The 11,816-nt window shown below is 30.1% G+C and overlaps 1 protein-coding gene across 1 annotated transcript; it reads left to right on the plus strand.

Annotated features, from left to right (window-relative positions):
• The first annotated feature begins 732 nt into the window (after positions 1 to 732).
• LOC105798323 (cinnamoyl-CoA reductase-like SNL6) lies at positions 733 to 2,972 on the plus strand. Its single transcript, XM_012628356.2, has 5 exons — positions 733 to 1,160; positions 1,266 to 1,447; positions 2,026 to 2,220; positions 2,388 to 2,541; positions 2,621 to 2,972. Exons 1-5 carry the CDS (start codon positions 914 to 916, stop codon positions 2,923 to 2,925), a joined length of 1,083 nt encoding a protein of 360 aa, XP_012483810.1. The 5' UTR covers positions 733 to 913; the 3' UTR covers positions 2,926 to 2,972.
• The last annotated feature ends 8,844 nt before the right edge of the window (positions 2,973 to 11,816 follow it).

Raw genomic sequence — 11,816 nt, forward strand, 5'->3', positions numbered from 1 at the left:
TAGTAATATAGGAGCTGGAGTCTTATAAGGGACCACATGAGTAACTAGACTGTGGAGTCTTATCGTCATATCCCTTTCTAGGGGTGAGCATACGATTGAATCGATTGAAAAAATTTCGGGTTAGTCGAGTTGACAAGTCCAATTGTTTCGTCATAACTTGATTTTATTTTTTTTAATTGATTCGAGCGAAATGAGATTGAAGTCTATGCGAATAAATTTGTTCAACTTAAATAAAATAAATAAACTGATTATATTGAAATTTTGGTTGAAAGCTCTCTTTCTCTTTTTCTTCTATAGTTTAATTTTATTTTCTAATGAAATAGATTTGGACGTCATGAATCTGCGAACCAAAATTCAAATAGTTTTTTTTCAGATCTCTAGCACAAACCGTCAGATCGGCTTGGATCTAAGGAATATTTTTTTACTCATCAATGTGTATTGATTTACCATATTGATCATCAAATCGCCTTTTAGAACACATTGATAAATCTCCTTTCTATATAAAAAAAAACCTTAATAGTCCAGTTACTTAAAGACAAACTTTTGAATAGTTCAGTGACTTAAATGAAAATTTTTGAATAATTTAATGACCAAATTGTAATTTTTTTAATTAAGTTAGAAACAAAAATTTATCCATAGATGATGTACCCTTATTTTTTATTTTTGCTGCCGTCTATCGTAATATTTAAGCCAGACTAAATCAGCCCAAGTCATCATATTCTACCAGTTCCGTTGACACTCATTCCGCACCCCACACCTTTTGCATGGTTTTACTTTCTTTGCAAAGCTTTGCCTTTGAGATCCCCACCAAATTCTCCCTCTCTTTTTCACCCTCAAGTAACCTCAATCCATTTCAGCAATTACTAAACCAAGGATCAAAGCATAACCCAGAGTTTTAAAACTTCTACTGAAAATGGGAATTGCAAGGACACATGATGAAGATTATGAAACAAGGGAGTTCAAGACTCTTGTTGCCTTAGCTGCCATGGAAAGAAGAAAAGACAATGGAGAATTCAAAGGCTTGACCTCGCATTCTTCCATTGTTGATCTTCAAGACAAGCTTGTTTGTGTTACCAGTGGTGCTTCTTTCTTTGGGTTTGCCTTAGTTAATCGTCTCTTGCTCCATGGATACTTTGTTCGAGTGCTAGTTGCTAATCAAGGTATCAAAAACAAAAAAAACCTTGTCAGATTCTCTGTTTATATTGCTATTAAATTGAATGATTTTGAAATGGGTTTCTTGGTTTGATTTCAAAAATGATTTGCAGAAGATGTAGAGAAGCTGAGGGAAATGGAGATTTCAGGGGAGATGATGGGTTGTAAGAGCAAAATATCTGTGGTAGTGGCTAAACCAAATGAAATCCAGGGGCTAATGGAAGCTTTTGATGGGTGTTGTGGGGTATTTCACACCTCTTCTTTCGCTGACCCAGCCGGCCTCTCTGGTTATTCTGTGAGTTTTATATCGTTTGTCTTACATTTCTTCACTGATTATATGAATTTATGAATGAATTTGTGGAAGAACTCTAAGGTAGTAGTGATAAACATTAGGGGGAAAAAAATGACTAATTGTTGCAACATTGCCAAGTTCTTAGTTGTCTCTCTTCATTGTGTTTCATGGGGTAGATTGAAAAGTTTTGGTGATGAGAAGTAAAGGGAAAGGGATGAAATATGTAAAACTGAAGGAAAAAAAAAAAGCAGCTAAATTTTAAGAATGAATTTTGCCATCATAGAAAAAGATATGGCTTGAGGACTTCATCATACATTGGCCTACAAAAATCTTAATGGACACAATTACTGATACGAGCATGTATTTTGATATGAATGTGCTTAAAATTAAATATGAAAAGTAAAATCAACATAAGATTAAAAAGTTTTGTGATATTTTCTAAGATACACATTGAAGCTTACTTTACTTTTTGAAATTTTGTCATCTTTAAGAGTCCACCATTACCAAATCAATTTATTAGCTATTCTTTAACTAAGATATGTTGTTTTTTTTTTCAAACTTTTCTTTCTATGTTTTGTTAGAAATCCATGGCTGAAATGGAAGGAAAAGCCAGTGAAAATGTGATGAAAGCATGTGCAAGAACACCATCTGTCAAGCACTGTGTGCTCACTTCTTCGCTTTTGGCTTGCATTTGGAGAGATAACTCCCAATATGAATTCCCCCCTTTGGTTAACCATAACTGTTGGAGCAATGAATCACTTTGCGTGGATAAAAAGGTATGAATCCATACTTCTGATTTTTTTTTTCTTACAAATATTCGTGTTCGATAGCCTTATCCGACAAATACCCAAATATGGTACGGGGATATGACCCTTTGAGAACACTCTAAATATATGAAAAATATTTATATCGAACACTCATACTCAAGTTTGGGATCTGATAGCTTTGGTATGCATTGGGGAAGCTGAAGGCTGAGAAAGTTGCATGGAAAATAGCTGAAGAAATGAGCTTAAATTTGACCACTATTTGTCCAGGACTCATTACAGGCCATGAATTCTCCTATAGAAATCCAACAGCAACAATAGCTTATCTTAAGGGTATTTTTTTCAAAACTTAAACCATTCTTGATAATGCCGAATCATATCAGTTAATTTATGAAAAAAAATTAAAACTCAGGAGCTCAAGAAATGTATGCAAATGGTTTATTGGCCACTGTTGATGTAAGAAGATTGGCTGAGGCACATGTATCGGTGTTCGAGGCAATGAAAACGACGACAGCATTTGGAAGGTACATTTGCTTCGACCGAATCATTCAGTGCGAGGATGAAGCCGAGAAGTTGGCCGATGAAATCGGGATTCCAAGAAACAAGATTTCAGGGAATTCATCGGATTGTGTTTTCCCTAATTGCTTTGAATTATCAAACAAGAAACTTGCAAATCTTATGTCAAGAACACTTAGAAGTTGCTATGGTGAAAGTTAAATCCCAAGTTCTAGTTTTCACTTTGAATATTATGTTTCTGTTTTCCACTTTGGGTTTTTCTTTAGGTTTATATTTGCTTAATAGCTAGCTTTTAGGATACGATTTTCTAATATTTCTTTTCCATGATATTAAAAGTCATTCACCATGTTTCTTAGTTGCATTTGTATGAGTTAAGCTTTCTTACTCTTATAGCTAAATTTTATGGTCATTTTCTCTTTAGCTTCAAGGGAAAACTAGATTCATTCAATGCTCATTCAACCAACGCTTTAAAAATATGATTAGAAGTCAAAACAATTTAAATATTCTTTTCATACTAAAAAGTATTAAATGTTACAAAATTCACATGGTGAAATGGTAAAATATAATTCCTTGCATTAAATTCTTCTTGGTTTTTTTTAAGATTCTATATAAAAAAACAAAAACATCCTTAAAAATAATCTTTATTGCTTTGTAAAATGATATATTTTAATAATTTCACAATTGAATTGAGTTTAGATTGATAGGTGACACCAACTAAATCAAATTCTTATATAGAAGTATAGATAATTTTTTTTTAAAATAAAACCACATTCCCAACTTGTTTCAATTCTTGTAAAGATGGTACATTAAAACCAATCAAAAGCAAAAAGTGACATTAGTTCTCCATCAAAAGTCTAAAAGATATGCATATTCTCATGAAACAAGGTGACATTGGTTTAGGTTGTTGAGGTCCCAAATGTTGCAAACTTAAAAAAGTCAAAGTTTTTGTGTTTGATGTTAGGTTTCCATTTTAGGAAAAGAATGTCTCTACCTATTAAATTTTGGTTTTCTAGAAGTACGATCAGATAGATGTTCAATCCATAAGTTATTTCTTTTGTCAAAAAGCAGAGGAAGAAGCTCAAGATGGTTTGAAAATTAATTTACGCAAGTCATTATCATTGCGCAATATGACTAATTTACTCTTAAGCTATGTTTGTTTTATTAAAATAACTTTTCAAAAATGAGTTGATTGTATTTTTTTCTTTAAATGTATTTTTTCTGTATTTAGATAATTCTGATTTAGTAAATTTTGCTTGAAAACATTTTTAAAAGTTTTTCATAGTGAGAAAATGCAACATAAATATATAATTTTACAAAATATTATAGTAACAGTTTTTTACAACCAAAACTTATTTTATAATAATTAATATGGCATATAAACTTAATAATAAACAATACCTAATTAAAATTTAATTTAAATTACATATATTATATTTAAAACAGTGGTTAATGACACATTAGAGTTGAAAAAATAAATGAACCTAAATATGATTTAAACAGATATTCATATTTTATACTATTCAATATTTATTATTTAATGCTAATATAAATATTTTCAATAATAAATGAATAATATTACTTAATTTAAAATTATTATTGTTAAATTTTATTATTAAAAATTATAATATTAAATAATTTATTAAAATGAAAAATTATATTAATAATTTATTATATTATTGAAGAAATAATTAAATATGTATGTTTAATAATATTGAAATTTATAATATTTGATATTAATATTTCAATATGTTGAAAAATATGGAATGACAGACATGTGCCTGAGGAAGCACCCAATTCCTAAAGCACTATGATAAACTAGTCTATTTCCATATTTAGGTGATTGACAATTTATTGAACCAAAATTTTGGGTTGTGCTGATATTGTAAGTTGTATCTAAGCCCATTATGAATATCATATCACTTTGGGAAACATGTTTGAAGGATCAGAGTGAATCATGTCTATCTAATCCCTTAGATCGATGAAGTTCGATCAGATTAGAACGTTGAAGGCTTAGCTTCTAACAATCAATGATTTTCCCTGTTTGTTATTATTATATTGTATTCAACTAGTTTAGTTGTTGTTTAATAGGGATTGATATAGATCTTCATTACATTAGCAAGTCTCAAAATACTCTATATAATTGAGAGACTTGTATAGGTTATTGTACAAAGAGTTGAGAGCACTTAATCGATTCAAGTGAGGAACATTATTTATGAGAGTGTATTTGATTGTAAAACCTTTGTACAAGTTATGTTCACAGGGATGAATTTAGTGGTAACAGTACCAGTCTTCAAAGGCACAAAAGTGATGAAATTATCACTGGGGTATGATAGATTTAAGTTCACTTGTTGTAAGTGTAGAAGATAGTGAGCATTTCTCACTGAGCTAGGCTCTGTATATGTAAGGAAACTGAACTGCGTAAACAATCCTTATGTCCCCTATTTTTGTTCTTTATTTCGCATTACTTGGAGAAGTGTCAACTTCCCCAGTCACTTTTCTTCGCACTTAGTTTGTTACTTATCAACTGATTTCAAGTCAACAACTGGTATTAGAACATGCCACTTAACATAGCTAGTGAAGATTTATGATGTTTCTAAATCTAAATTACAGAAGGATCATCTACCTCACATCCCCCAAAGATGGAGATTGGCCATTATGCCTGCTAGAAAGCACGAATAAAGGAATACATAAAATTCATTGATGAAAAGGCTAGACGAGCAGTTCCTACTAAATGGAAGCCATCATATGGACAAGGAAAATGGGGAGTGCTTAAGCTAGAGGTATAATGGACCACTAGAGAAGAAAAGCACGCAAATGCCATCTTAAAGCCTTATATGCTATCTTTTGTTGAGTAGACTTATAAGAATTTAAAAGGATTGCTAAGTGTACTATTGCCAAATCTACTTGGGATATTTTGGAGACAGCTCATAAAGGTAGCTCCACTGTTGAATAGTCGAAAATGTAGATGTTGACCTCTAGATTTAAGGGCTTAAGAATACAAGAATCGAAAACTATAGGAGATTTCTATGCAAAGTTGTGTAATCTACAAAACCATGCATTTGTAGTTAGGGAAGAATACTCCAATGCCAAATTGGTTAGAAATGAGTCTCATCTTTTCTTAAGAGATTCTCCATCAAGGTTATTGTTATTGAAGAGGCCAAAGATTTTGAAAGGTTGCCCATTGATGAACTCATTGACTCTTTGCAAACTTTTGAGATGAACTGTAGAGAAGCTGAATTGCAATGAAGCTAAATGTAGTAGGGCAAAATGTGAGAGAAACATTACTCTCCAAGTGGGTGATGTAATGTCAACTTCTCAAACTGGTGCACTTGAGGATCTCTAGGAATAGATTGCCTTACTTACACAAAATTGTAACAACGCATTCAAGAAGTAGGGAATGAGGTTCAAAAAGTTTGAAGCTAATGCTAATGTCTATAGAAACAAATCAAAGGGAATTTTCATTAAAGAGGTACCTAAGAAAGATAATAAGAAGGGTGTTCAGGTCGATGAATGTTAGGAGTGTAGCCATATCCAATTTGAGTGTGCTAACATTCTAAAGAAGAAAAAGTCACTTTGTCTGACCTGGAGTGGTGAAAATTTAGTTTAGCAGCTTGGACTCAAAAGATGATCATCAAAACGATAATATTATTTTTGCTACCAATGTGGTCAAATGAGTTGAAGAAGATTCAGATGGAGATTTGTGTATTGGTTCTAATAAGAATTTCCAAAAAACCTACAAAGAGAAGTTGGGAAAATGTGGGCAAGCTTGTAAACTAAATTCTCTATTGTTGTAGGAGAATAAACAATTGAATGGTGAAAATGCTAATTTGGTTAAATAGGTGGAAGTAAAAGAATCACTTATTGTAGAAGATCTCGATAATCAAATAAAGGTTAAGAATGAGCTTGTTAAAGCTAAACTCATGCTCGAGAAATTTACCACCAGTAGAAACAAACTTGATGAAATCCTTGCAGTAGGAATGAGAGATCTTGGAAAGGGAGGTCTAAGGTATGTTCACAAGAGAAAGGTTGTGATTCAGAACCCTACTAGCTTTGTTAAGGCTTTAAGTTCTAATGATTCTGGTGAATGTTCAAATCTCGTGTTGATCAAGAATAACAAAAGGTAATCATCTTTCACAGAGTGGTTTGTTATTATTGTGTGGCCCTTAGACATACCAAGCCTTGGAGTTTCAATATGCTACATAATCTAATGTGGACACACGTAGTGCGTAAGGAAGTGCCTACTCCCCATTCCACATCAGTTCTAAAGATGAAAAAATGAATGTGGATGAATAAGGAGACTAGATGTATTTCAGTTGGATATCATTCACTAAAGTTTACCATTGATCGAGTGTGGTATTTTGATAGTGGTTGCTCTCGACATATTCTAGGTAATCAATTGCACTTGTCTGACTTTGAGAATTATCTTGTTGGGAAGGTGGCATTTGGAGATGGGAAGAAAGGTCAAATACTTAGAAAGGGAACCTTGAATGTCCTTGGTATGCCTCGATTAAATAATATGTTGTTGGTTAATGATCTTAAAGCCATCCTGGTCAACATAAGTTAAGTATGTGACCAAGGTATGCTTGTCAACTTCACAAAAGGCAAGTGTATTGCCACCACGAAATTTGATGAGAAGATTATGGAGGGAGTCCACATTCGGAAAAAAATTCGGTTCAAAAACGATATTTTTACACAATGGAAAAATAAAAATTTGAAAACTAAGTCGATTTATGATATTTATAGTAATAATTTTTTTCCCAAAATATACTTGTACTTTGAGCGAGACGGATCCTTGTCATTTTGGACTTTCAATCGAACAGTCTTCTCTACTATTCTCGTACCATGAATTACTTCTAGTGTTGGCTCAAACAATGTTGAATCAAACACAGAACCAAAAATAATTTTCTCACTTTCCGTAGGAAAAGTAAATCTCTCTCTCATATAGAAACTAGTAGAATTCTTATTCCCAAAAATTAGAATTTATACTTAGAAATAAATTCTCATTATTTTTTGGCAGAATAGCAATTTCTCAAAGTTATGTGAAAATTTTCTCAAAGTTGTGTGAAACTTATTGTGTTTTTAGCCCTACCAGTGCCACCTATTTATAGACAGAGGAAGTGAAACCCTAGTTGAATTAGAAGAACACAAATAATATTTATTTAATAGAAAAACCAATCCCTTTGTTGAACTAGGAGAAAAGGGCGGGTTATAGGGTGTGCTTCCCTTCATATGTATTATGATGGGATTCAGGCCTCTCCTGTATTGGGTCCAATTATATGTGCTTCCATGACTATTAACCTAACGCTTTATAATTTAATCCAACCTAATACATGTTTTTCCATTTACCAAAATAAAGATTATTTATTAAATAATTTTCTCAAGTCAATTTTAATTTTATTAAAATCATGACAACTTTACCATAAAAGAATCTATGAGAAAATATATTTAATTTCTACATTCAATGGATTCAAAATGACCAATTAATTTAATTCATTTTGAACTTCAATTAATTAAATAATAATTTAAAAACTTAAATTAATCCTCGTGTCATTTCCATACTTAGTGAGAAACCGCATTCATTGTCGAATGTAACTCATTTCTCTAACTTTATTATTTCTATGCATTTCTGTTTATTTGATTCAATATGTAATTCATTTTTTAATTTCAACAAGCTAGTAGAGGGACGGATTAGACATATTTAATTAGGGCTCAAATGATTTATAATTAAGTTTCATTTTTGCACCTATTAATTATAAACTCATTTAGTAATGAAGTCATTCCACTATAGTATTATGATTGAGCTCTCACCAATTTCATACCATTACGGAAGCTACTCGCAGTGCTCATCCAATGACCTTGTCCCAAGTGTGCTACCCTCATTGGATATCCTTTTGAATCTGTATTTAGCTAGTTTAGTTGTTATCTAATAGGGATTGATATAGATCTGCTTTATGTTAGTAAGTCTTGAAAAACTCTTTATAATTAAAAGACTTGTATAGGTTATTATACAAGTGAGGAACATTATTTGTGAGAGTGCATTTTAATTGTAAAACCTTTGTGTTGTGGTTTTACAAGCTAATTTCACAGAGTAAATTTAGTGGTAAGAGAACCAACCTTTAAAGGTGCAAAAATGAGAAACTTGTCACTGGGGCGTGATAGATTTAAGTTCACTTATTGTAAGTGTTGAAGAAAGTGACTATTTCTCACTGATCTAGACTCTGCAGATGTAGTGAAAACCTAATTGCGTAAACAATCCTTGTGCCCCTTATTTTTGGTTTTTGTTTTGTAGTGCTCGGAGAAGCGTCAACTTCCTTAGTCACTTCTGCCAATACTTAGCTTGTTACTTAGCCACTGATTTCAGGTTAACAAAATATTTTTAAAAAATTAAAATAGATATCACTCAGCGTAGCACCCTAGACTCGACCGAGATGGCGGATTCAAATGCAAGATGTTACATTGTTGTTGATCAACTCAGACTACTATCATTCATTACATCATGCTAAGTAATTGATTTTTAAAAAAAATATATAAAATCATAGGAAAAAAAAAGGGTCAGGACTTTAAAATCATGTTAAAACATATAAAAAATTAAAATAGATAGCATTATATTCTTTGGAATGAAATAAAATAGGATTGGAATAGAAAATTAAAATGAAAATTGAATAGACATATAATACTATTCTATTGATTGGTTGGGTAGATTAATATTATAGAATAGGAAAGGAATGGATTAACAATGAAAATTTTGCCATTAGATTAAAAATAATGTTTGAATTATATTATTAATATCTTATAATTTTTTAGATACATTAAATTTATTATTAAAATAAAACATTAGTATGACAATTTATATATAAATTTTAATGCATTTATTAAAATATTTTATAATCATAATAGAAATTGTATTTGATTTATAAAAATTATATTTATATTTATATTTATTTTATATAATTAATATTATTCTATTATTTAGTGGAATACTTAATTTTAAATATGAATATAAATCAAGTTTTTACTTTTTATATTTTGAATATATATATTTATAAGTAATATTTAATATGTAATAATATAATAGGGGCAACATCGATTCATGCAGGAATTTGATTTTAAAAACATGTCGTGTCTTGTCGTGTCGTGTCGTGTCGTGTCAGTGTTATCGATTCATAACTTATAAGAAATTTCAAAATACATAATTTATAAAAATATTACGTTTTATATATTTTATGAATATTGGTTTTTTTATTTATGCATATTGTTTTAAGAATTTTAAACTTTAATATTATCAAAAATATATTTAATATTTTAATTTAAGAATAGCCTTTGTTAATTTAATTTTTATATAAATATTAGAAAAGGAATGGTTAATGTGTTGTAAGAGTTTATTTAAATAAAACGGTAGAGTTTTAGAGGTGCTTTTTTTTCTATTATTTTATCCTTCAAAAGATCGAATTGGGTGTATAATTTTAGAGATTAAAGAAGTACTGAATAAAACATATTTGGTTTAAAATAGTGGTTTAATATAGATTCAATGGGTTAAAGGTTTAAATATATTTTATAAAATTATCTTTTAAAGTTTTTCTAAACTGTTTTACTCATTCAAATGGTTTGTTCATTGGCTCTCTAAATTTCATTTATAGAATATATTAGACTGGTTGTGTCCAAGTTTCTTAATCTTAAATTCAAGGGTAAATTATAAAACAGTCACCTAATTATTAGAGTTTATTTTGTTTTAATCATTATTCAGGTTTAATGTTTTTAATTTAATCATTTATTAAAATTTAATATTTTGGCCAATCATCTGTTAAATCATTACCAAAAGCCCAATGTATAAATATTCTATCAAATTGATTTTAATTCTAAAAATTTAACAAATTTAACCATCAACTTTACCCATTCTACTAATTTAGTCGTTATGCTTAAAAATTTAAAAATAAAATAAAAATTTTATTTTTCAATAAAAATAAATAAAAATTATAAAAATATTCATAAATAAACTATTGCCCATTTTTCTATTTTCCTAACATGAAATTTATTTATTAGAATAATAATTTTTATAACTAAAATAAAAATATTGTAAATAAAACAATTTAAAGGGGAAACCATGAAGAAGACTTAAGCATATTCAATTTTTCGCTTTCTCCAACACTAACGACCACCATGTTCAGGTTGGATAAACAACTACAGCCTGAGGGGGGAGGAGAGAATTGGAAATATATAGGGGAAGATGAAGTCATCAAGCCAGTAGTGTAACCTCCCCAACCCAATCCAGACGTTATAGTTGAACTATGGAGGTCATACTAGCCACTGAAATGACCTAGTAAAAACATTCAATTTTAGAAAAGGTTAAAAATCTATTTTTTAAATATTTTATTTTATTAATCGATTTGACCGTGATTTGAAAATTAGAGTACGCTTCTATTGATTTTTACCAAAATCATCATCTTTTTAGTTCGAAGTTGCTTTAAGAACTAAATTGCTAAGGTTTTAAGCCATTTGAAAAAAAAAAGAGTTTATTTTAGATCCAAATAAATATTTTGATTCAACCTCATCTATTAAGATTGAAAATTTAAGCCCAAAACTTTATTCATTACAAAATGATACCTCATGTCATAATTAAGTATTTACTTTTTATCCAATAATTTTAGATATATATTGTATAATTCAAAGCCCAAACTAAAGGAATAACCAAGTCCATGCCACAATCTGTTTATACAAAGCAAAACCAAGTAAAAACTATGAAATAAGTTGAAGATAAAAATAAGTTTTTGTTTTATTTTTGATAAAATCCGACAACGGTCCTCTGAATGCAAAGTTCGAGCCCTAACCTCACGAGTTATCTAAAAATATGGAAAATTAAGGAGTGAGCTATAAAGCTGAGTATGGCCTTAACAAGTGAGCAGCTTTCATATCAAGTAGTAAATAATAGCATGCAAGCATACAATATACAATACGTATCAGTATCATGATATTCACAAAAAACACAGTAACTACTAAAATGCTTATGAATGTCAGTGCATTACACTATCCAATCCATCCCTACACACCACAGTAAGAGTTCCCCAAAACTTGTCCATCCCTACATACCGAAACAA

This window comes from Gossypium raimondii, chromosome 9 (genome assembly GCF_025698545.1).
Source record: "Gossypium raimondii isolate GPD5lz chromosome 9, ASM2569854v1, whole genome shotgun sequence".
NCBI classification, from domain to species: domain Eukaryota; kingdom Viridiplantae; phylum Streptophyta; class Magnoliopsida; order Malvales; family Malvaceae; genus Gossypium; species Gossypium raimondii.